General features: G+C 43.4%; 1 protein-coding gene across 6 annotated transcripts in view; it reads right to left on the reverse strand.

Moving 5' to 3' along the window:
* Nucleotides 1-6,881: 6,881 nt before the first annotated feature.
* The window catches only part of LOC143960982 (cAMP-dependent protein kinase catalytic subunit alpha), a 103,493-nt gene continuing 83,058 nt past the window's right edge, over nucleotides 6,882-27,316 (reverse strand). For all 6 annotated transcript variants that reach the window (XM_077470069.1, XM_077470068.1, XM_077470070.1 and 3 more), the window contains 4 exons: nucleotides 24,398-24,493; nucleotides 17,571-17,693; nucleotides 15,486-15,650; nucleotides 6,882-9,258 (listed from right to left, as the gene is read on the reverse strand). In XM_077470069.1, coding sequence (XP_077326195.1) covers nucleotides 9,133-9,258; nucleotides 15,486-15,650; nucleotides 17,571-17,693; nucleotides 24,398-24,493 — 510 coding nt within the window. In that variant the 3' untranslated portion in view covers nucleotides 6,882-9,132. The remainder of the gene's footprint in view (nucleotides 9,259-15,485; nucleotides 15,651-17,570; nucleotides 17,694-24,397; nucleotides 24,494-27,316) is intronic.

Genomic DNA, 27,316 nt, shown 5'->3' on the forward strand with positions numbered 1-27,316 from the left:
TGCCCACAGCCTCTGGCCGTCCCTTTTGCCATACCAGCAGCCTATGCTCGTCCCTTGTGCCATACCAGCAGCCTCTGGCCGTCCCTTGTGGCATACCAGCAGGCTCTGGTTGTCTCTTGCACCATGGCTGCAGTCTCTGGCCATCTCTTTTTTTTACCTCAGAATTCTCCTTTACATCATGGTCCACAGAGTTCTCCCTAACACTGTAAGGGGGAACTCAGCACTGGGCAATTTTAACCTGGCCTGCATGTAAATGGAGAAATATGTTTCGTCGTTTGCTATACCTCTTCTGCAGCCATCAATGGGTGGTAAGAGGAAGTATTGGGGGGGGGTTTACCAATAAGCACCTTCACCTGTGTAGACAAAAAACCTTGCACCGGCCCTGAATGTAGACAATGCCTTTTGTGCACCTAACAAGTTACATTTTTAGTTAATAAAGTTCAAGGGGAATATTTATAAAGCAGTTAATGTGACATTCACAAATCATGCACTGCAGGCAAAGCTTTGTAGTGAATGTTTCAAATTACAGTGATTCACTTGCAATTGAATGTCACACTCACCAATTTAAATATATGCCCCCTATTTTATCTTTATAAGCATGGTTTCATGCAGCCTCACTGGACCGGGATTTTTTTTTTTCCATGGGGCCGCATATATGTGTATCTGTCTTTGTGTTGGAAGTGCCAGGGTCTCAGTGCCAGCCCCAGGGTCCCGTACTAACGATTGGGATGGGAACCTCCTGTTTTTTTTTTTAAAAAAGCATTTTTTTAAATTGGTGTCAGTGTGTTTTAGGTAGGATAAAAAAAAGTAGCAAAATGCGCACTATTGTTTATGGCCAATACTAAGGGTAGATAGAACTAACATACACATAGGAGGTAGCGTTGTGATCGTGCAGACCAGGAGAATTTATTTTGAGTTAAGTTTTTGGTGGAATGTTATAGTAGTAACAAGAAAATATAAAAAGCCAATTAAAAAAAATATATATATATATATATTTTTTATATTTTGAGACAGTTTTCCTAATAATGAAAAAAAAATAAAAAAAGGTATAATGCACAAAGTAGTTGGCAGGCAAGGGATGAATAACTACTTGCCAAGCACTGCCTATATGCTCTGTGCAGCCGATAGCTTCCCTATTACTGACTCACCAAGCCTTGTTCTGCACTGCCGGGACTAGGCGACCCTTCAGAATGTGTAACGGAAGTGACGTTTCGGTGCCCCCATCTTGCTACACCCAGCACTCCTCCACAGTAAGGATACACTGAGAAGGGGTAAACGGACATCTTGCTACACCCAGAGTTTTGCATTTTACACCTTTTTAACAGTAAACTGAGCTTATATAAAATGAAATTCAGTACTTACAACTCTGTGTACATGTTCACATGTTGAAGTTTAAAAGCAGCGAACTTCTGTCCGATTAGCAAACCTGTGAGATCAGCACGCTTGCCTAAGCTTTTAAAATTCAACATCTAAACAGTAAGACAGAGTTCTGAGTAATGTATTTCACTATATAAACTCAGTTCACTGTTAAAAAAACAAAAAAACGTGTAAGATGTAAAACTCCGGTGGTAACAAGATGTCCACTTTCCCCCCTTCTCAGTGTATCCTTACTGTGGAGGAGTGCAGGGTGTAACAAGATGGCAGCGACAAAACGTCACTTCCGTTACACATTCTGATGGGTCGCCTTATCTGATGAAACACAAGGCTTGTTTCATCATTGCAGAGCTGCCTCCAGTTATTAAACTACAACAATATACCTAGGTTAAAGGCTGAAGCAGGGGTGGATCTGTGCTAGGACATCTGAACACAACCAATAGCTTCACTGGCACCAGGAAATTTCATGACATCTGACCCAGGATTTCCCTCCGGGATGTAGATGCTCACCCTTAAACCCAATTTTTTTATGTCATAAATGTAGGAGTATAAGATTTCCTATCATTTGAGTCCAGTCTTGCCATGAAGAGTTAATCCAGATCTGAGCAATCCTCTTATTTTTCAGTGGGATAAATCTTGACAGAGAAAAACGTTGTCAAATCCTCCCTCTTGCTGTGATTGACAGGTGACTTGCATATCTCGTGCACTAGCCTAAGAGACATGCATTATTTTTTTTTTTAATTCCCTCCCACCCCTTTCTTCTGCTGCTCTGCAAGGATTGGCTGTTCCACACCTCAGCATAATTGCGCATGCTGAAGTCATGTGTGGACTTTTCTGGGTTTTGACTGGATGTTAGTGATCATAGCAGAAGTTCAGCGTAAGGAATACACAGGAGAAAATGCATTAAAAAATCTATTAACATCACGACTCCACCCACTGAGCCCTGGAAAACAGACCCACCCACAAAATCTGCAGTTTTTCAGGTCTCATAGCAGACAGAGGGGACATTTGACAGATAAGTATACATGCAGGAGGCATCTATATCCTTCTAGATAACCAATATTGCAGTAGTTTAGAAAGGATGAGAGTGGCTTTACATCCACTTTAATGTATGAACAAAGGGCTCTACATTCTGGATGAAAAAGCAGAGTTACATTTATTTGAGAGGAATCGTGGACTTTACAGGCTCCAATGCATAAAAAAAAATAAAAAAATAAAAATAAAGTACAGACTTATATACAGTATCTAACAAAAGTGAGTACACCCCTCACATTTTTGTAGATATTTTATTATATTGTTGTATGTGACAACACTGAAGAAATGACACTTTTCTACAATGTAAAGTAGTGAGTGTACAGCTTGTATAACAGTGTCAATTTGCTGTCCCCTCAAAATAACTCAACACACAGCCATTAATGTCTAAACCACTGCCAACAAAAGTAAGTGAAAATGTCCAAATTGGGCCCAAAGTGTCAATATTTTGTGTGGCCACCATTGCCCAGCACTGCCTTAACCCCCTTGGGCATGGAGTTCACCAGAGCTTCACAGATTGCCACTGGAGATCTCTTCCACTCCTTCATGACATCACAGAGCTGGTGGATGTTAAAGACCTTACGCTCCACCTTCCACTTAAGGATGCCACACAATGATGAGGGTTATTTCAAAGGGGGAACCATCTCACAGGCACAATTGAAAGCTTTGCAAAGACCAGAGGGACACAGTATATTCAGTCAGATTGTGCCTCACTGTAAACCCTCGGCCTAACAGCGAGGCACAATATGACAAAAACGGTGTCCCTCCACTGTTTGCATAGCATTAAATTGTGCCAGAAAAACGTCATCTTATAAAAAAAAAAGGCTCCTACGATGTGCACATGCGCTATGGAGACATCACTCCAGCTGATTGGGCTGGAGCTGGAGTGCCATTCTGTTCTACGCATGCGTGGGCACTTTTCGGCGGTGAGCACATATCGACAGAACATTGGCAGCACTCATGCAGCCCAAGAACAAGACACTCCCATCATCGTGCTTGACTGTAGGAAAGATGCACTTGTCAGACCACAAGACATGGTTCCAGTAATCCATGTCCTTAGTCTGCTTATCTGCAGCAAACTGTTTGCAGGCTTTCTTGTGCACCATCTTTAGAAGAGGCTTCCTTCTGGGACAACCATCATGCAGACCAATTTGATGCAGTGTGTGGCATATGGTCTGAGCACTGACAGGCTAACCCCACTCTCCTTCAACCTCTGCAGCAATGCTGGCAGCACTTATACGTCTATTTCCCAAAGACAACCTCTGGATATGATGCCGAGCACGTGCACTCGACTTCTTTGGTTGACCATGGCGAGGCCTGTTCTGAGTGGAATCTGCCCTATTAAATCTCTGTATGGTCTTGGCCACCATGCTGCAGCTCAGTTTCAGGGTCTTGGCAATCTTCTTATAGCCTAGGCCATCTTTATGTAGAGCAACAATTCTTTTTTCTTAGATCCTCAGAGCTCTGTGCGATGAGATGCCATGTTGAACTTCCAGTGACCAGTATGAGAGAGTGAGAGCGATAACACCAAATTTAACACACCTGCTCCCCATTCACACCTGAGACCTTGTAACACTAATGAGTCCCATGACACTGAGGAGGGAAAAAGGCTAATTGGGACATTTTAAGTTAGGGGTATACTCACTGTTGCCATCGGTTTAGACACCAGCAGACCTTACCTCCCGGCCATAAATCCTGTGTCAGCAACATGATTGGGATTGCTTGCTTGCTCTGAGAGACTTGCACTCAATTATACCCAGGACACCTGTAGGAATTCAAATAACCATTGGCCAGTGCTGTCTATTAAAATTATAATAGCCTGTGTGAGCGTTATCTTCTCTATGCAATGATTATATGGTATGCATTTACTGTGTTTGCTAAGATGACATTCTAACTTTGTGAGCTGGCTACAAGCGTTTTGGTGCCCCTTTTATGCTGAACTACCTACATAGAGGAATTAAACCTCATGACCTTTTTATATACATACACTTACTCTCTGAAAACTATTGATAAGCTCCCGAAGAAGCATTATGTCGTGAAACATGTCGAGCTTGTACCTCTAAAAATAGTATTCTGCTCCCACTCTGTTCGGGGAATCCCCAGTGGTCATTAAACCTATTGACCTGGGCCCAGCGGCTAGAGTTGGATGTGCTGATTACCGTCTATACAAGTCTCTATTGTATATGTTTTTAAGTCATTTTTGTACATTTGGTATAAATAAAAATTGTTTAATACATTGGTCCTATAAAGTCTGTGATTCCGCTCAAATACATTCAAGTTAATAGGACGTGGCACTTTTTACCATTATCTACACAACCACAGTTCCATCTTGTGGTGGCGTATTGGTTTATGTGCAGATGAGGGAGTTGTCAGGGGGAATACTGTGATCTCTACTTAAAAGAGAAGGAAATGTTGGTGTAGGCAACAAAGCTAGGACTCCAAGTAGCAAAATCCCAGTGTTAATGCTCCTATTGAATAGAAGCTGGAAGGATGTTTCAGTCCACCTGCATTCACACATACAACCTCCAAAAAAGTTGGGACACTGCAAAATATACATAAAAAGAATGCAATGATTTGCAAATCTCATAAATCCATACTTTATTCACAATATAAAACATATCAATTGTTTAACCTCTTGCTGCCTTCCCGCTGTCAAATGATGGAGGGGCGGTGCGGCTCTCGTTCTGGGATAGCGCCACATTATGTCGGGCCAGGATAGCCACTCTTGCTCACAGCGCGACAAACATGGCCACGCCATGTTGCTAGGAAATAGTGCGACCCCGATCTCTGTAAAGAGCCGCAGCTCTTTAACCATGTGATCGGCTGTGTCCAATTACAGCTGGTCATCACCTGTAAACATGGAGATGCCAGTAATCAGCTCTCATCACCTCACACTGTCAGAGTGCATGGTGAGGAGAGCCGATCAGCGCAATCTTCTCACAAGGAGACATCTACACATGTAATCAGGATACTGATCAGTGCTCTGATTACAAAATAGTGACAGAAATCAGTGCAAGCAATCAGTGGTCACCAGTGGCCATTAGTAATGCCAGTCAGTGCTACCCATCCATGGCTATAAGTGCAGCATATTAGTGCTTCTTTATCAGCACACATCAGTGAAGGAGAAAAATTACTTATTTCCAAAATTTACTGACAGAATTTTTTTTTTTTTAATAAAAATTAGTTTTTTTTTTGTAAAAAAACAAAACATAGCAGTGATTAAATACCACCAAAAGAAAGCTCTATGCGTGAAGAAAATTATAAAAATGTCACATAGTTACAGTGTAGCATGACCGCACAATTGTCATTCAAAGTGTGACAGCTCTGAAAGCTGAAAAATGGCCTGGGCAGGAAGGGAGTTTAAGTGCCCTGTATTGAGATGGTTAAAATGAGAAAATGTACCATTTTAAGAAAAAAAAAAATAAGGAAATTTTGAAATTCATGGCAACAGGTCTCAAAAAAAAGTTGGCATAGAGCCATGTTTACCACACTGGAGCATCCCCTCTTTTCAACACTCTGTAAATGCCTAGGAACTGAGGAGACCAACTACTGGAGTTTTGTGAGAGCAATGTGGTCCAATTCTTGCCTGAGCATATGCTGCTCTAAAATCTGTATCTATCTTTCAGCACTGATGGTGCCTTTCCAGATGTGCAAGCTGCCCTTTCCATACACACTAATGCCATCAGAGATGTAGGCTTTTGAACTGAGCTCTGATAAGCCCTCAGCTCTTTAGTCCAGAGAATGCGGTGCCCACAGTTGCCAAAATGAATATCACATTTTAATTCGTCTGACCACAGAACAGTTTTCCACTTAGCAACAGACCATTTTAAATGAGCTGTAACCCAGAGAACAAGAGCATTTCTGGATCAAGTTCAGATACAGTTTTCTTCTTTCCATGTCTTAACTTACCTTTTGGATGGCATAGCGAACTGTGTTCAGACACACGCAGTGATGTCCATCATAGAATCATGCTTGCTTTTAACAAAGTGCTGACTGAAGACCCAAAGATCACAGGCATCCAATATTGTGTTTTGGTCTGCGCACAGAGATTTCTGACTCTCTAAGATGCTCTTTTTATACCCAATCTTGTTACTGACCTGTTGCCAATTAACCTAACTAGTTGCAAAATGTTCTTCCAGCTCTTATTAGCACTTATTTTGACAGCTTTTTTGTTGCCGCGTTCAACTTTTGTAAGACGAGTTGCTGACATCACATTCAACGATACCTTATTTTTTCCTAAAATGGCAAATTTTCTCAGTTTCAACATTTGATATGTTTTCTATTGTGAATAAAATTTGGGTTTATGAAACTTGCAAATCATCGCATTCTGTTTTTTTTTTTTTTTTAGATTTTACACAGAGTCACGACTTTTTTGGAATTGGGGTTGTAGCTAGATAATTTAAGCTGGAGGGAGAAAATGTTTGGTATGCTTGACACATAACATACCAGGGAGGTACAGAAAAAAACATTTTACATTTTTTTTTTTTAAACAAAACTTTATTGGTATTTTTTTTCTCAAATGTTTACAGTATAACACATGTAAGAAGTGAATGTGTGTTTGTGTGTGTGTGTGTGTGCATATATATACACATATATGTATATATATATAGAATTTAAGTGAAAACGCAATTGAAATTCACAGATCTGCCCCCAAATTATCCCACTTCCCTCACCACATCTGTAATAAGCCAAACCCTCATGACAAATATTTGGAAAAGCCTACCTTTCATGTTTTATCACCCTCATGCTGGATTAAAAATGGTCCTTTCCAAAATTGACCCTCCCAACTTAAGTCTTTAAAGCCACAGCACAGCTGGGGACTTGGTATTACTTCCGAACTAATATTTAGCTCCGCAGAATGTACATTATTATGTAATAAATCAGAGAGATTGTTCCAGGACACCATTATGCTGATCATGGGGGCATGGTTATGGTTTTTGAAATCACAAAATTACCAAAGACCCATTTCACCTAATGTTCTGTGGATCTGCCATTATTGACTGTATTATACTCAATAGAAGCGCTTGTTTGTTTTAACCATAGAAGCCCCTGTTTGCCATTTTGGTCAAAACAGCCCGTCAACATGCCATTGTTCTAGGACCACAAGGAGCGCCTTTGGAAACAGGCCATTAAAATGAAGGGTGTATCTGCTAATTTGAGATCCCCAAAATTGATTTTGGGATGCTATTCAGAGTCTGTACCCAAATGAATAAAGCAGAGAGCTTTACGGTCCCGTCTTTCCAGCTACCAAAAACCTTCCTATGACAACAACTTCAAAATTGTGCTCTACTGGAAACATGGTTCCATAAAAAGGGGCAGTTTGAGGTCTCCAAGCCAAGACAATAGGATAGCAATGTTGATGCTGGAGATAAATACATATATATTTATATATACTGCCCATTTTTTTTTGTAACATTGAACAAAATCCACAAGAGTTCCACTCATTTGGAAAAAAAAAAAAACACAATACCTGTAGTGCAACGTGGACTGGAAGAGACCTTCAAGGTGCCCAGTATTCATTTAAAAAAAAAAAAAAAAAAAGAAAAAACACTCCCATTAACTGAAAGGTTTGTTGAATGGTACAGGTAAACAGGACAGAACCTACTTCTGGGCAGAAAAAAATAAAATAAAAATTCTAGGCTTACAACATATTTTAAAACAGCTAAATCGAGCCTTGAAAACAAAAATGAAGGACCACATCAACTGACTTTGTCCTAGACAAAGTCTCACTATAGCCATGTGCTGGTACTTTGAGATACCACAAGACTGCTGTATTGCCATCAGTTCCCAAATTTTTCAAGTTACGCTACAACTGCAGCTGAATTATATCAAGACCCTCTTGACTTGAGTAAAAGGGCTCACTAGTAAAATGGCACTCAAAGACAACAGGGATGACAAAAGCCACAGAAGCAGTCCAACGGCCACCACCTCTCTTTCGAAAATAATGCTAAGGATTGTTAAATAACTTACTTTAAATACCCCCCCCCCCCCCCCCCCCCACACACCCCCCTTCCATTATTCTGGTTTTGTGTATAAACACCAATAAAGGACCTACCAGACAAAGATTATGGCATCGATGATGGGAGAAGTGGTTAATACAGAGGCAAAAATGTGCTACGTGAACTAAACAGTGGTGTAAGGTGGGGATAAAAACTGGCACTTTCAGTTTAAAAGTCATTCTAGGATAGGGAAAGCTGGGAAACAGGACAGTGATCGGTGGGGAAAGAATTCAGATTAAAACAGTTCATTATTAATAAACTATGTAAACTAAATGATTAAAACCAGTAGCCAAGCTCTTTGAAAGAAAATGGTTAAAAAAAAAAAAAAAAAAAAAAAAAAAAAAAAAAAAAAATTAATAATAACAGGCCCCAACTCCTGAGGGATATGGGCCTGCCCCAAAGGTTCTGGCTCCACCCTAGAGGAACCACTCACATTTAAATAACTCTTGGCCCCTCAGATCTGTCTAGGAGAGAAGCAAAACTGTGAGCGAGGTGGGGTATGACAGAGAATGGAGTTTTCTCCAGGACCAATCGAAACCAGCACCACCAGATCCAGGATAAAATAAGATGGCCTCCAAGTTGAATCTGCACCACTAATAAAAAGCTAGAGAGGTGGGGAGTGTGAAAGGGAAGGAGAAGTTTGTGTGCTGATCAGTGGCGTTCTCTCCATCGGTCTCACTTGATCGTGGGAAGTCTTGAGTAATGGCTCCTGCTATCAGGGCGCTCTTCAGAACTCTGAGAATTCTTTGGCGCATTTATCTGTAATGGAGATTCTGATCTCTTCCTCTTCATAATCATCAAAATTACTTGTGTCACCCGGCCCTTTGCATTTGGGTATGAAGGGTGCCTCCACCTAAAACACAGACAATGTCGGTTTAGAAATCAAAAGACTAAAACATGGGAGATATGATAGAAATATTATAACTTGCGAATCCCACTTCAGCTTACCCAGCAGTATTTAAAGGTCTTCTATACATAGGTCAATGTTATCTCTCAGCAACCATGTCCTTGCTGCAGTCATCAGAAATGTCCCTGTCTGCATTATCTTGTGATCAGACAGGATCAACAATGTTTTCCCAGAAGGAAAATACTATACAGTACATGGTCGAATTTTTATGTACGCAAACCTGATCATCACACCTATTATGTAGCCAAAAGTATGTGGAAATCAGGTTCTCAGTAAAGCATACTGTTAATTGCTACAGCAAAGACATTTTAGACTGGGGTTGTAAACCAGTTGATCGCAGACAGGTGATCAGTAGAATGTGTCCCTTCCTTGCCAACCCCTGGTACATGGACAGGAGTGGTGACGGGGGCAGCATTTGCTGGAACCGATCCCCCTCTAATTATCTCCAGAAGTAGAAAGCTGCCTTCTCCTTCTCTCCCTCCTGCCAGCATTCATCTGTTGCAGGAGATAAACAGGGGATCAGTTCCAGTAAACGTCACCCCTCCTGTGAAGATTCCCCTTCCTTCTTCTGCCTGTCCCCACTGTGTGCTCTCCCCCCTGCAGTGCTGCCAGCTTCCCCGCCTCTGATGGCTGCTGGAGGAAGGGGCTGGTAAATTTCCTTTACCAGCCCCTTCCTTTTCTGAACGGACAGAGTGAGTGATTGTTACCACTCACTTTGTTCAATTTTAAGTGATGTATAGTAAACTGTTTACTATAATTCAGTCTGAGTGAACAGAGAGACCGTGCAGAGCTCTTCCTGTTCATTCATTCTGTGCAGCTGAGGCGCTGAACCCTCTTTGATCTCCTATGTTGCTCAGGTAGATCTCAAAAGGTTGCTTATCCTAGTTTTAGACTACTATGCGTTTTCAAACTTGTGGCCAACACAGAAGGTCCTTTACTGTTCTAGCATGACTGTGCTCTGTGCCCAAAGTCAGCTCTATAAAGACATAATTTGATAAGTTTTGTCTTAGAGAAACATGAATGTCCTACCCTCAACACCACGACCTCCGTTTAGATCAATTGTACTGCCAACTGCAAGCCAAGATCTTCTCGTCCAAAATCAGTACACTACCTCTCAAATTCTCTTTTGGCTGAAGGTCTACAAATTCACTCCAAAATCTTTTGGAAAGTGTTCCCAAAAGAGTGGAGGCTGCTATAGCTGCAAACCATGTCCATGGTTTTGGAATAGGATTACCAACAATCTCATATAGATGTCCTCAAACATTTGGCCATAAAATGTATTACTTAGAATTGTACCGAGGAGACAAAATGTCAGAGATCACTTACACCTGTTTACAACGACAAAATTGGTTGTGGTCTGGGAATTCCATAATTTGTACAAAATGTGTATGCAATAGATTTTAATCTCTTGTGAGCAGGGCTCATCAGGTACTAAGAAAAAACAGGATTTTTAATACAACTTACCTGTAAAACCCTTTTCTTGGGAAATGCATCATGGGACACAGAGCCTTCATTATTTAGTGGGTTAGTCAGTCACTGACCCTAATTAAGTGGAGTTCCTCCTCTATATAACCCCTCCCCCATGGGGAGCGCCTCAGTTTTGTAGAAAAGCAATACGTCTCCACGTAAAACCCTTAGAGGGGTGGAAACCCTGTGTCCTGTGATGTATTTCCCAAGAAAAGGATTGGATTTTACAGGTAAGCTGTATTAAAAATCCTGTTCTATTATTGATACATCACAGGACACAGAGCCTTCATTACTTAGTGGGGTGTCCCAAAGCAATACCCAAATGAGGGGAGGGAGACACAGATCAGAAAACATAGGACCGCAGATGGACTAGAGGAACTAAACTGCAGTCTGTAGTACACTGCGCCCGAAGGCGGCATCCTCTTGCCCTCTTACATCCACCTCATAAAATCCTCATAAAATCTAGTCAATGTATGGCCTGAAGACCAAGTTGCAGCCTTGCAGATCTGAGCCAAGGAGGTCTGGTGACGCACCGCCCAAGAGGCACTAATGGCCCTAGCAGAGTGCGCTTTAAGTTAAAAAGGAGGAATCTTCCCCTGTAAAGAGGAAGCACTTCCTCTTTGTCTCACCGGAAAGGTAAAGCATAATGGGCTACTATGCATTGCTCCAGCCACTCACAGCATCAGAGCAGCGATGACGTCACTCCCACGCATGCGCACGGGAGCTGCCACTAATGGCATATTGCTATTAGCAGCGGCGTGCTCAGTGCACCTGCGCGCCGCTGTCTACGGTGCATGCACCGTAGACAGCAGTGCCCGTCTTTTTGTATATATACACGGTTTAGGAGATATTTCTTGGACCTACAGATAAGCTTTACTCTAGGCTTACCTGTAGGTCAGAGTGGTTTGTAAGGGTTTACAACCACTTTAAACCATAAGCTTGAAAAAAAAATCCATCTAGAAATAGTGGACTTTGACGCTGCCTGGCCCGTCTTGGGGCCCTCCGGGAGAATAAACAAACAATCAGTTTTTCGTATCTGAGTGGTCGCCTGCAGATAGATACTGACTGCTCTTACAACATCCAGAGGTTGTAATGATTCCTCTTCCTCTGACTGCAGATCTGGAAAAAAGGACGGTAGGATCATATCTTGATTCAAATGGAATCTTGAAACTACCTTGGGTAAAAAGGTAGGGTGAGGTCGCAACACCACCCTGTCTTTGTGAATAATCAAATATGGCTCTTTACAAGAAAGAGCTGCTAACTCCGATACCCTCCTAGCAGAGGACCAGAAAGACCAACTTCTTAGTTAAAAAAAATTAAAGAAGCATGGTGCAATGGTTCAAAAGGTTGTTCCTGTAAAGCGGACAAAACCAAATTTAGATTCCATGGGCACACAGGAAGTTTGACCGGCGGATTTAAGCGCAGCGCCCCCTTAACAAAGGCTGTGTGAAGAATGTGAAGCAAGTGGCTTCTGGAAAAAAACTGACAAGGCCGAGATTTGGACCTTGATGGTGCTCAAAGCCAACATCATCTCTATGCCTAACTGAAGAAAGGCAAGAATCCTGCTAATGGCATACTTTCTAGGATGCCACCCCCTGGATTCACACCAGGAAACATATGCTCTCCAGATTCTGTAGTAAATGAGCCTGGAAGCCAGCTTTCTGACATTAATCAAAGTGGAAAGAACTGAAATCTGAGAGCCCATGGCCTTTTAGAATGTGGGTCTCAGTAGCCAAACTGTCAAATTCAGACTTTGTAAAGCAGGATGGAATATTGGACCTTGTGAGAGTAGGTCTGGCCGTTGCGGAAGAACCCAAGGCTTCACTACTGCCATCTTCACGACCTCTGCATACCAGAGTCATCTGGGCCAAGTCTGAGCCACTAGAATGACTGAATTTGCTTACCTTTTGATTCTCCAAAGGAACCGTGGAATTAGCGGAATTGGAGGAAATGCATAGACCAGATCGTACTGATCCCATGGCATCTGATCCTTGAGCAAGTGGATCTTTTGTTCTTGACACAAAGCTAGCTTCTAGCTTCCTGTTAAATCTGGACGCGAACAGGTCTACATCCGGGGTACCCCACTTTTGACATATGATCTGAAATATGTTGGGGTGTAGAGACCATTCTCCTGGATACAGTCACTGGCAGCTTGGAAAGTCTGCCTAATGGATAAAAAAAAAAAAACAGAACTCTGGATAGCCGCACTCCGGATCAGATAAAGTGAATTGTGCCTTTATTGTTGTAAAATTCAGAACAAAAAATGCTGACGCGTTTCACGATAAAATGAGTAGAACCCCGAGTTCTGCTCCTCCGGTTCTATTTATATTATCACTCCTTGGGATAACAGATGATCTAAGGCCCGAAACAGAGGCCTTCTCTTTACCGGATCTTTGGGGACCCTTGATTTTAAGACGCGAGAAGGCGGAAGCTCTCGGAACTCCAGCTTGTAGCCCAGTGACACCGTGGAGGTTGCCCATCTGTCCTGAATCTCTTCCTGCCAAGCCTCTGCAAACTGCAGCAACCTTCCCCCCACTTGGCCGAGGAGGGGGGGGGGCCTTCATAAGGAGGCCTTGGGGCTCCGTTTACCAGATTTTTTACCCCAAGACCTCTTTTGCCCTTGGGGGCGGCCTTGCCACTGCCTGGAATTTGAGGCTCTAGGGGCAGGAGAAAGAACATTTGAAAGATGGATGTTTACTCTTTTTAACCGGTAAAAATGTGGACTTACCACCGGTTATTTTCTGGATGTATTTATCCAGCTCATCTCCAAATAGGCACTCCCCTTTAAACGGGAATCAGGTTAAATATCTTACATAAGATTTCAACTGTCCAATGCTAAGCCAAAGGGACCTGCACATATGTACCAGCATGAGGGACAGACGTGATGCCTGCTGAACAGAGTCCAAAATGGCATCAATTGTAAAACACAGAACCTTAGGAAGTTTATTGGGATGCCCCCAGTCCACCTATCAAAAGATGAATTGGAAAGGTATATGCAGCCTGAGGCGATTTTTGGGCCCCTAGGGAGGAACAGTTTGAGGCAGTATAGTACTGAACCTGCTTCCTGAGGGCCTTCAAGGTAGAAGAGGACTTCTCTTCCTCTGATTAATCCGACTGCTCTTGATACCTATCCCCAGATAGGGATCTTTCCCCTTTATCAAAAGAATCATCTGAGAGAGAAGCTAGCACAGAGGGAGGGGGATTTACCCCCTTTCCTGCTATCTTTTAAGGAAGCTGTGACAAGGCTAGTTATCCTTCCCTCTAAACCCTCCAAAGCAATCTTTAAATGAGTCTTCTGTGACATATACAGGTACTGCTATTATTAGGAGAGGCTGCAAAACTTGACAGGGGCACTGACTCATCCTGTGAGGCTGGCTCCAGTCTTTCAGGGGGGATGGTAACCTACAGGCATTTTTAGAACCCCTAGACATAGGCGGTGATGCCTTGGTGCCTTTATTAACCCCCCTTTGAAGTCCTCTTACGAGGAGACATAGTCCTAAGCTGCAAGCAGAGGTACTAGTACATATGCAATCACTGTTGTGCTATAGTCTCACAATAAACATATATGCTAATAATGCACAACCTGATGCCGAGTAAGTGTCTTAGGTTTGCCTGGATCCAATCACTTTAGATGCTTACAGCCCACAGCTGTGTCCTCCGCTTACAGGGGCTCTGACGCTCTGGGCTTTTCAAACTTGCCGCCTAGCGCCTGCGCACCCGCAACCAGGCCCCCCCTTCCTTCCCATTGAGCTAGCTGTAAAGCGCGCATGTGTAGGACTGTCATGGCGGCTGCCGGGAATCAGGGAGGGAGAAGAGGACCACTTAGAAGTGCTGCCTGGGCCTGTCCGCGAGACTACGTGGGACCCCTTTTGTATGCAGATGTGGCAGAGTCTGCAGAGGAGGAGGTGAGCGGCTTGACAAACCAACTTCACTGAGCGTGTATCCTTGATGGCATGTAAGTATACACCAGGTTTGCCTCTTACTCCCTCTAGTGGCAGAAACCAGGTAAGACATACAACTACTCTTAGAAGAAATCCATATGTAATATATATAGGATTATCTTCACTTACCTGTCCTCGCCGCAGTAACTGCTAAAAACAGACAGATTCCAGCCTTCACCAATCACGGCGGGCAGTGCTGTGCAAACCTTCAAGGATTATGGGTTCCTATTACAGGATCCTTTTACCTGGACCTGTAAAAGACGCTGCAAGAAACTTTTGTGACACTGTTGTATAGTACACCAAGTCTGGTTCTTCCAGAGCCCAGTCCTCCAAAGAGAGACATTACAGGCAAAACCCCTTTTTTCTTCCCACCACGGGGCCCGGGTACCATACCATCTTGAGCGTCAAATATCGGCCTGAGATATGGATCTGGTTTGTATAGCTCCTAGACCCCTGCAGGGATCATCAAGCAGAGCTTTCTTCTTTGCACATGTTTTACGTGACCAACCACCTTAGACACTTGCAAAAAAAAAATTGAGGTGCTCCCCATAAGGGAGGGGTTATATAGAACCAGTGTCCAATCACCACAGGTGACTATCTAACCCACAAAGTAATGAAGGCTCTGTGTCCCGTGATGTATGAACAAGAAATATTGTTTACTCTGTAGCTAGATGGTAGGGTAACAATGTATTTTTTGTTAACACAATCATCCTTCACCTTTCCCTGTAATATTCACGTTCTCCTAATTTGTCTGTTGTCACATACCTTCTTTTGATAGACTGCAATCCAGTCCGTGGTGCTGAACCATTTATGGCCCTTGATATCACTCACACCATTCTTCAGATTCCCAAATCGTTTGGTAAGGTCAACCTGCAAAAGGTTTCTGAGAAGATCCTTCAGATCAGAGCTGAAGTGAGAAGGGAAGCGTACCTGTAGAAGTAACAGAGTCCAGTGAGGGAAAATTATAAGCTAAACTCTAGGCGGGCACTAAAAAATGCAGCTCTGTATTCAATAATAAATCATTACATTTATTTTTTCAAATGCAACCAGCGTAATACCCAATTTAAACTAGTATGGGTTTTTATTACAGTCCCCTACACTGCAGCACTAAAACTAAAAAGGTCAGTTTGGAGGCACGCAACAGTATTGCCGAGAACTATGCAAACACTCTGCTGATGCTCTTTACCTGTCTAGTCAGTAGGTTAGGAGATGAGAAAAGTTGCCCTTGAATTCCCTAAAGTGCATCACAAATGAACAACACAATTTTAATGTATTGCAGGGTTGCCATTCCTTGGGTGGCTGCATTATTTTTTTAAAGAATATTTTTTCCTCTCATTTTACCTGATGCTCCTGCCAGTAATACATGACCTGTCCTACAATGACAACAGGCTATACAGTATCTATAGAGGATCCATAGCCAGAGCTTATTTGAACTACAAACACCTCCCCCCTTCCTTTACCACCATAACAAAGGAGGTGATGTATTGTAGTTTGCAGAAGAGAGCTTGTAAAAGCTGATAACACAGTGTGAGATTTCAGTTCATTGCACAAGAAATTACATAGATACTGGATTGCTGACAGGATCAACAGGTAATTTTTAGTACTTGTTCAAAGTCACTTAAATCCCCATTCTGATGCTTGGTTTGAACTTCAGCACGTAGTCTTCACCACATCTAGATGCCTAAATGAATTGAGTTGCTGCCATACGATTGGCTGATTAACAATTTGTGTTACCAAGCAATTGAAGAGGTGTACTTGATAAAGTGGCCGGTGAGTATATGCTGCACTTTTGTCGTGAAGTTTGACTCGATACCACTTCATTTGAGAATACTGTCAACTATGTTCAAAAGTACTCCAAAAGATCCCTTAACTACACCTCGTGGAGTCCCACCCCCTATTGATGTTACACTCACCAGATCACAAAATGAAATTCACCTTGGGGTAAAACCACCTTCTCACACCGCATTTAACTGTGCCTGGGAACCCTCTTCTTATCAGCAACTCGCGGTATACACTACACTTTTATGCACAGCAATCCACTCTCATAAGAGTTCATTGGATATAAGGAGCTCCCCCTCATCAGCCGCCGTGACCAACAATAAAATAAAATGTCTCACAGCGTAACTTTGTTATATTTCTCCATTGCACTTATAAACTTAAAAAGCCTGTACACAATCGGATCATAAGTCAGCCAGCATGTGAAGCTCTCACCGCTCGTAGAACAGCTGATCGCGGTGGACCTGGGTTAAGCCGCACTCTCGTTGACCAACTCTATAGCTACGTGGTCACCACCTACTGCGTTTCAGCATAGATTTCGTGAGAGGGCGAAGCGCATAATATCCAATGAACTCTTGGATTGCTGTGTAGTGTACACTGGGAGTTGCCGATGAGAAGAGGATTCCCAGGCACAGTTAAATGCGGTGTGAGAAGATGGTCTTACTCCTCCCCCCCCCCAGGCAAATTTCATTTTGTGATCTGGTGAGTGTAACATGAATAGGAAGCGAGACTCCACAAGGTGTGGTGATGGGATCTTTGGAGTACTTTTGAATGTCTTCCCCTGCTGTATATGAGAGATCTCATTAACTCTTGGACTCGCCTGCTTTACTTTTAGATTGTGACTATGACATTGAACATACACATTTAGCGCTGCCAACGCATTTTGAACATTTCTCATGTGGGATTTATAATTGGTAGTGGCTTTCTATATACAGAGCTATGCAAGACTCAGGAATGAATGGACAGAAATACAAATCCTTTGACAACTAAAACAGCTCCCATTTTTCATTTTATCTGTAAATTTCCCGGCTGACCTAGAGTTTAGCTTTAAGAGAACAAACATGAATCACGTACCTTCCCAGATACAATCTTTTCATAGATCTGAATGGGCTGATCTGCAAAGAATGGAGGATAACCTGCAGCCATCTCATAAATCAGGACACCGAGCGCCCACCAGTCCACAGCTTTATTATATCCCTAGGAGACAGAAGAGAGAAACCATTATAGACCAGGAACTAGCATGATATAATTGTACTGCTGGAGTCCTGTGTAGGTTCCCTGCCTAAGCACGGGGTGTAGAATTCCCCAGGTTTATGTGAGGTCCCTGCTGTGTACGTTGGTCTCTCCATACAATCCATAAACACACGGCTGGCTAAAAGCTTGTAAGCAACCTGCCAATACCGAATGGATGTGAGATACGTGACATTTGTCCGACATGAACATCCTTCAATGTCCACCAACAGAAGATCTAGGCCCTGGTGTGAGGGTCCTTTCATCAGGTTAAAGAAACAGTTTGGTAAGTAAAATGGATTTAGGGCTCATTCTCATGGACTTAGCCATACCCTCTTAAAATAAACATGTTCATTCTAAGTATTTCCGATCAGGAACCCTGTACAAATCAGTGACAGGTTCCATAGCCGTACATCTGTAATCTCATATGAAGCAATTACCTGCGGCTAGGGACCGGTAAGTGGCCCTGGACTATGTAAAGCAACTCATCTGTCTCTAGCTGCATATAACCACTCCTTGAGTGATTACATGAGAGCAGCCATCCACAGCGCCAGCCTGTCATTGCTTTGTATAGGCCTCCTGTTCACAGATGATCTTGAACACCTGGCCATGCCTGGCACAGAAATGGTCTATTCCGGGCGCTGTACACCATGAACAATCGCTAAGAATGAGCCCTTTCTGCTCATCCTTGGGGGTGTAGATACAACTGTGCATGTTCTTTATATACAGTCCTGGTCATAGTGACGGGAACCAAAATGATAAGGCTTGCTTTCTAATAAGTCAAGTGCAGCGAGATAAAACCAGAATGCTTGTCACCCAATTTAACACAAGGTGTTGCCTAAAAGCAGTCACCACACTGCTTGGTTTTATTAGCGAGAACACCCTCCTCTTTGTACTTCTCAAAGTAGGTTTTCACCTGTTAAAAAATAACCAACCCCCCTAACTGCCAATGAGTGGGTCTCTGCGACAATAAGAGACTCATAGCACAACTGTACAAGGAAATGAGGCCCCTTTTACACAGAGCGCTCCAATCAGGTTGGCCCGTCAGTTTTTCAGTCGGACCTGATTGGAAGATCCATTCACCTCTATGGGGCAGCGGATGTCAGGGGTGACATGTCCGTCGACACCCGCTGCTATCCCATCTGTGAAATCCAGACAGATAGGAGACCCAATTTCCCATTCAAACAACAGACTTGGGGGCACACCCTAAAAAATGTGTTTACATTCAACATAGTGCTGTTATAAGACCGACACACAGAACAAAAGTAGATTATAGCGCACACATACAAAAATGACATTAAATGCTGCAAGGGGGGACAAAGGAAATGCCTCAATTAGCATGGATCACCTCTCACTTCCTGTTTGGGGATGGGACAGGAAGTGAAGAGAACTCTCAGCAATGGGACACAGATGTCAAAAATGAAAAAGAAAAGTTTTGCCTAAAATTCTAGTTTAAAGCAGATATAAACCTCAGACATGAACAAAGCATATCCCTCTATAGTGTGTGTTGTTTCAATTAAGAGCACTTCATGTCATTTCTGTCTGCTGCTCCATTCCTCTGCTATGAGTATGAATCACTTCTGACAAGTTTTCCTGAAACCAGGAGGAAAATGATGACGGGGAGGGATCTCCAGCACACAGCCTGTGATTGGCAGCCTCAGCTCTGTTCCCCTGTGCTGTGGGGTGTATTTCTTCCCTCAAATCAGCTCTCCTCACTGAGCCCTGCAGAGTAACTTCTGCTCTCCGTCCCATTTTTTTCTGACATCTCAGACATGCTTTATAAATTCTGGACCTTGAACAAATGTAGAGACCAGAAGGCTGCAGATAAACAGGTACAACTTATGTAGGAGGATTTATTTCATCTCTGTGTATCATCTGAGGCCATTCACTTCACGGGGTGTATGGAGGGTTTACAACCACTTTAAACCTGTTCCCACCCCCATTCTAGTAGGTTTAGACTGGGCTTCTGCTTTAAATGTTTGCATTGAAGGTAGCAGAACATTGCAGTAATGGTGGGTGCACTGCCCGCGCTCCTGTAAATTCTTCCCCCAGCCCACCATACTAAACTTCGGTTATAGGACGGGAGGAAGTAAACATTGGACTACAAGTGTAGTGACATCAACCACACTTGTGCTCGACTGAGATCGGTCACCCTCCGCCATGGTGTGGAGTGTCGCTTTTCTATTAAAAGAAATCTGAATTGATGATGCAGTGGAGCAGATAGAGCCATGCACACCTATACTAAATTCAAGAATAAAAACAGGGGGAAGCTCCCTGCCATTCCAATAAGTCAGGTGGGGTGGGGGGGATAAGCATTGTTTGATGTTACAGCCTAAATATGGGTGCAATAAAGCATGATCTCAAAGGTGGACTCTGTTCTAGCACAGTGCACCATATTGCACGAATGGGCCCTAAAAGGTTATGCCAGGCATCCTGTGGCCCCTGCTCTTAGGCAGAACGTTTACTTTTTTACTTACATGTAAAATAGCTGACAAGTCTGTTTAAGCAGTGCTAACATGCAGTTTATATGGGTGTGAGTGACGGCAGGCAAAGGGAAGTTTATCTGACAACAAAACAAATGTTCGTCCTTCAAAGATATGTAAATACAACAAACTAGTTTAAAATTGGATCTCATTTATGTCTTTGATAGCACACATGTCCATGGAAGTCTACACACACGTGTCCATGGAAGTGTGTGTGTGTACACTTCCATGGACACGTGTGCTATCAAAGACATAAATGAGATGCACGTGTGTCCATGGAAGTGTACACACACACACACACACACACACACACGTGTGTCCATGGAAGTGTATACACACACACACACACACGTGTGTCCATGGAAGTGTATACACACGTGTGTCCATGGAAGTGTATACACACACACACACACACACACACACACACGTGTGTCCATGGAAGTGTATACACACACACACACACGTGTGTCCATGGAAGTGTATATACACACACACACGTACGTGTGTCCATGGAAGTGTATATACACACACACACGTGTGTCCATGGAAGTGTATACACACACACACACACACACGTGTGTCCATGGAAGTGTATACACACACACACACACGTGTGTCCATGGAAGTGTATACACACACACACACACGTGTGTCCATGGAAGTGTATACACACACACACACACGTACGTGTCCATGGAAGTGTATACACACACACACACACACACACACACACACACACACACGTGTCCATGGAAGTGTATACACACACACACACACACACACACACACACACGTGTCCATGGAAGTGTATACACACACACACGCGTGTCCATGGAAGTGTATACACACACACACGCGTGTCCATGGAAGTGTATACACACACACACACACACACACACACACACGTGTCCATGGAAGTGTATACACACACACACGCGTGTCCATGGAAGTGTATACACACACACACACACACACACACACACACACGTGTCCATGGAAGTGTGTACACACACACACACACACACACACACATGTAGATTCACTGTACATCTGCTACTGTAGGTTGTTGCTTGTCAAAGCAGGGGTCTTTAAATTCTTCTTCTTATGCCCTTCATAATAATGGACCAGAGCTACTAAGTGCAGCCACTTCTGCTACTATAAGCCACAATTACTGCGTTCACAAAGGCACAACGTCTAGGCACAGAGAAATCACATAGAAAGCCTTTGTTAGATTAACCACTTGCCTACTGTAGGCTGTGTGAGATTATATATAATTACACACACAAACACAGAGCCCCGGCAGCAATTACATTTTTTAGCAATCATCTTTCCAGTAAAAGTGATCCAAGTAGCTTTACAGCCGCCCAAATACTTTCAAAGCGCTGGGAAGGGGACCTTCCTCCCAACCACCACTGTGATATCATCAGTCAGGTTGTCTCCTCTGATGAATGAAACTAGAAAGCAAACCTAGAAACAATTATTCTGTCATTTCCAGTTTTAGTCCCGTCGTTCCCTGGCCAGTTCAGCCTCGGAGGCAGCTGATCAAACTCATCTGTGTTTGATCAGATGTTTTTAAAGGGCAGGAGAGATATCAGGGTTCTAAAGCCGGCCCTAGACGGTTCAAGTCTCAGCCGGTTCAGCAGGGACCGTCTGAGATTCGAACCATGTACGGACAGGCTGTTGTACCCAAGTCAATGCATCGATCAACTTTGAGGCAACCAGCCCCCGGATTTTCAGGATGTGATTATTGCCAACTGCTATAGCCGCTAGCAATAATCACTGTTTTCCCGGCAGGGGCAGCTCCCCGATAGCCCCCCCCCCCCCACGGGGGAAATGCCCTCACCAACTGTGTTGATGGGGATGGAGTGATTTTCTTTCCTGCAACCCGTGGTTGCAGGAAAAAAAATTGTATAGTTTATGGCTAGCATAGGAGACCCCTGATGTCTCAAAAAGTACCCGTTACTGCCCAAAGATATAACAAGGGGCTTGTGTTAGCAATATTTAGTTAACCTGTTGCCGACCAGCTGCCGTAGTTATATGGTAGCAGGTTGGCAGGTGCAAGGCTTTAAGAATTGAGGGAGGCGTGCGCACCCCGAAACCGATGCGTGTGGCTGGTGGCTACGATGTCCGTCGGCCACCCGCGATCGCTCCACAAAGAGCCAGAAAGCCAATGAAAACAGAAGGCCGTTCTGACGGGAGGAGATAGATTGTCTGTTCCTAATGATCAGGAACAGCGATCTCCCTCCTCCTCCAGTCAGTCCCATGCCCCCACAGTTAGAAACACCTCCCTGAAAACACATTTAACCCATTGATCGCCCCCTAGTATTAACCCCTTCCCTGACAGTGATATTTACACAGTAATCAGTGCATTTTTATAGCACTGATTGCTGTATAAAACATCAATGGTCCCAAAAAAAAAAAGTGTCAAAAGCATCCAATCTGTTCAGCCGCAATCCTGCTAAAGATCGTTCATCACCGCAATTACTAGTGATTACAAAAAATAAATAAATAATAAAAAAAGATATCCCCTATTTTGTAGACACTATAACTTTTATGCCAGCCAATCTATATATGCTTAGTGCCATTTTTTTTTTTACCAAAAATATGTAGAATACATATTGGCCTAAACTGATGAATTTTTTTTTTTTGTTTTTCAAAATTGTTGTCCTTTTTTGTTTATAGTGCAAAAAATAAAAGCGGCAGAGGTGATCAAATACCACTAAATAAAAGCTATTTGTGGGAAAAAAAAGGACGTTAATTTTGTTTGTGTACAACGTCACCTGACCACGCAATTGTAAGTTAAAGCGAAGCAGTGCCATATCACAAAAAATGGCCCAGTCAGGAAGTGGGTAAATCCTTCCAGGGCTGAAGTGATTAAATAAATAATAAAAAAAATATATTCAAAGAAGCATCCCTGCCTCCTTGTGCTCGCAAGCAAATGCAAACACACACGTAGGTGAGGCATGTATTCGTAAACATTACACCACACTTGAAGTGTTGCCTCGAAAAATAATTCTAGAGCCAGATCTCACATTTAACTCTAAACTGGGAACCTGTAAAGGTTTTTGAGGAACAAGATACTGTAGGTCATTGCCTTTGTGCACAATTTTAAATCTTGACATGTTTGGCATCTATTTACTCAATGCAGCATATTTTAGATTTTTATCAAAAAGCAGGTATTATATTGTGTTTGTGCGCACTAAAATTCATTTACGCCTATTTTTTTCCCTAAAACAATTTGCGTCGCATAAATTACTGCTCAAATATAGCCTGACATAAAAAATTTCAACAACCACCATTCTCTATTCTCCACAGCCTCCACTTTCAGAAAATATATAATGCCTGAAGTTCCAAGTAATGGTTTAGCAAAAAAAATTATGATTTTATATGTGCTTTATGGAGGGAAAAAAAAAGCAAAATAATCCCAGACGGCAAGTGCTTAACCACTTGATGTCCGGGCCATAGCCGAATGACGGCTACAGAGCAGACCTGAATTTCCAGGAGGCCGTCACATGACGGCCTCCCCTTTGCGCAATCCCGGACCCTTACCACGTGATCAGCTGTCAGCCAATGACAGCTGATCACGTGTGTAAACAAAAGCTCAGTAATCGTTTTTTATTTCTCCCCATGCTGACAGCGTGAGGAGAAAAAAAAAGCCGATCACTGGCTTATGTGCAAGGGACATCGGTCCCAAATAGGAAGGAGGTACATCTGCCTCATCTGTGCCAATCAGTACCCCCTGCCATTGCCCACCTATCATTGCCCACAAGTGCCCCCTATCAATGCCACCTAGCAGTGCTGCCTATCAGTGTAACCTACCAGTGCCCATTATTGCCACCCATCAGTGCAGCCTCATCAGCGTACATCAACGAAGGAGAAAAATTACCTGTTTGCAAAATGTTATAACAAATTATGAAAACAAAAATAATTTTAAAAAGAAATAAATAATTCGGTCTTTTTAAAAAACAATTTAACAAAAAAACTGCAGAGGTGATCAAATACCACCAAAAGAAAGATCTATTTGTGGGGAAAAAATGATAAAAATATCATATGTGTACAGTGTTGTATGACCGCGCAATGGTCATTCAAAGTGCAACAGCGCTGAAAGTTGAAAATTGGTCTGGGCAGGAGGGAGGTTTAAGTGCCCAGTAAGCAAGTGGTTAATGAATACCACAGACATAATCTCACCTTGCTGAGAATGATTTCAGGGGCCAAGTACTCTGGGGTCCCACACAGAGTCCATGTTCTTCCTTTGACTCTCTTGGCGAAACCAAAATCCGTCACCTAGAAGAAAGAAACAGGACCAATAGTTGGCTCAGATTTAACGTGCATTTCCTGGGCACAATTCTGGCAACAGTTGGCCAATGTCTGTTACTGCAGGTGCTGAGATCCCCACTGTCCCCACCCCCACCCTTCAAACACAAGCTAGTGACTTTTTAAAATTGTAACATTTCTTTTTATTACATACTTTATTATAGACCCAGTGATGTACTCACTATGTCATGCAGACAGATCAAAGCTGGCAGGAGAGTCCAGCAGGGTGTTGTACACAGTTTCTGAAGAACCATCAAATCACCCCGACCTCAGTACTTCTCAAGAATCCACAACCCTGATACAAGCAGGAAGCCAGGAAATGGCTCACAGTGTGCGGTGAAATCAGAGTAAGCTGTTCAAGTACAGGAGAGGAGCCGGGCCAACTGTGCAAGACTGAAGGTGAGGCTGGAGTTCAGCTTTGAAGTGCCAGATCAAATGCATTGCATCGATTTCCTCTTTATTCTGTTCAATGCTTTATATGCACCTTGAATAGTTGCGTCTTTAAGACGCCTTTGGGGGGGGGGGGGGGGGGGTAGTTCTAGCAGACAGCAGATACAATACTACCACCTCTTATACACTGCAGTATTTAACTAAAGGCAAATGTATTTTGTTGTTAGTTTTGGATGGAGCAGGGGAAGTTTAGAACACCAATCAAGTTTTTTATTTTTACTGTCTGTGTCCCCGTTAGGGAGATTCACCCTCTCTATTTTGCCTGTTTACAGTGATCATTGAAAGTAAAAAGAAAACAAACATGTCATACTTGCCTCTTCTGTGCAGTTGGTTTTGCACAGAGTGGACCCGATCCTCCTCTTCTGGAGTCCCTCAGCAGCGCTCCTGGCTCCTCCTCTTCTCAAGTGCCCCATGGAAAGCCACGCTCTCTCTGGGCACTCATGCAGGCTCGCTCCCATGCCCTGCGTCTATTGACACAGACATCAGGCTCCATCCCCCACATCATTGGATTTGATTGTCAGCAGCGGGAGCCAATGGCTGCGCTGCTATCAATCTATACAATCAGGACCACAGACACCGGCTGGAGCTGGTGTGCTCGTCCCCGTTGCTGGAAAGACCTGGTTTGGGCAAGTACAAGGGGGCTCTGCGGTGGTGCTGCCTCACAGGAGGTTTTTCACCTTAATGCATAGAATGTATTAAGGTGAAAAACCACGAGGGTTTACAACCCCTTTACATTTAGACTGCAGTGTGGGGCCTGTGAGCAGACAGAACATACTGATCACAAGACTGGACTCTCCTCCTGGATTTTTAATTACTATCGCACTATGCTGGCTTTATTAGTCCCTCAGCAAGCAGAATGCAATGCACACGTGTAAAGCACATTGTTGCACTTAATAAAAGTTCATGTTCTTTTCTCTCTATATCATCACTGCTTTATAAATAGGCACCTTAGTGTCTTCATAGAAACTAGAAGTGCTAAAATATTTTCAGATTTATCCCCATCTATTTATCTGATCACAAAAAAACAGCAATTCTACTTTAGCTACAGTTTTGGTAAACCAGCACAGCAGGAAAAAAAAATTCATTACAATAATATATGGAGCCTGTAGATGGCAGTGTAAGCAGTAATCTAAACCCAATGTAAATCGGCAGTAATACAAATAGTCTGACATTCAGCACACAAGAGCACCATCTACAGGCTCCAATTAAAAAAACACCTATCAGAGCTCATCTTGGTCTTAAGCCCAGTGCTTCCCAAATACAGCAATGGAGTTTTGCTTAATAAGAATCTCTTGAACGATTACCAGATTTTGTATTTAACAACTACTCGTCTTTAAAGCCAAAGGCTAGCTGTTTTTTTTTTTATTAATCAGCACCAGGGACCTTTCTGTAATGAAGTGCGCCCCATGCACACAGTAGTATAGAAATCTATTGCAGAGTTCCTCCTTATAATGCAGAACTTCCGGCACTGCTAGAGTTAACATCAGCCTCTGCCTGTAAAAGAGGTGCACTGCCCACCCCTTCCGCCTGCCTCCTCCATTCAGATGCAAGGTGTTCTGTGATTGGAGAAGGCAGATCTTGTCATTCATCTGCCCATCCTCCATTCACAGGAACCCTGTGTGTTCTGGAAAAGAATACTACAAATGAATGAGGCGGGCACAAGGGTAGGGCATAACTCTTTCACACTTGTAGTGGCTGATCTAAAGGTGGTTTAAAAGTGTAAAGGTTTTTACCTTCATGCGGGTGAAAAAAACCTTCAGTGTGCAGTTGTCACCCCTCCTACCCCCAATACTTACCCAAGCCCCATCTTAATCCAGCGATGTGCACAAGAGTAGGGGCTCTCCAAGCTCTCACTCTTCCTTATTGGCCGAGCCACAGCAGCAGGAGACACTGGCTCCCACTGATGTCAATCACAGGCAGTGAGGGGGGGAATGGGGGGGGGGGGACTATGCCACGCTCTGGGTGCCCCATAGACAGACAGGCAGCTCGGGAGCAAGCAACCATGAGTGCACTCAGAGCAAGCAGCTTGCTCTAGGGGCACTAAAGGAGGGGGCTGAGAAGCAGAGGATCTGGTAAAACCATGGCACAGAGCAGTTAAGTATGATGTGTATTATTTTAAAGGAGAAGTACAGCCAAAGCTCATTTAGCTGTACTTCCCTCAATGAAGCCCGCTGTCGGCTGTGGTCATAGAGCCGGTCCAGGCTCAGGAAAGATCGTGGTCGGGATCCACCCACATGCCTGGACCAGCAACCGGCTTAGCTTCTCAGTGGGCCGCCGAGAGCCTGAGTCGCCTGCTCCCACCCCTTCCACAGCCCAGCGCTCCAGTGAGACCGACAGTCACCG

Source organism: Lithobates pipiens, unplaced genomic scaffold (genome assembly GCF_037356315.1).
Source record: "Lithobates pipiens isolate NorthernLeopardFrog02 unplaced genomic scaffold, aLitPip1_a1.2 Scaffold_8, whole genome shotgun sequence".
NCBI lineage: Eukaryota > Metazoa > Chordata > Amphibia > Anura > Ranidae > Lithobates > Lithobates pipiens.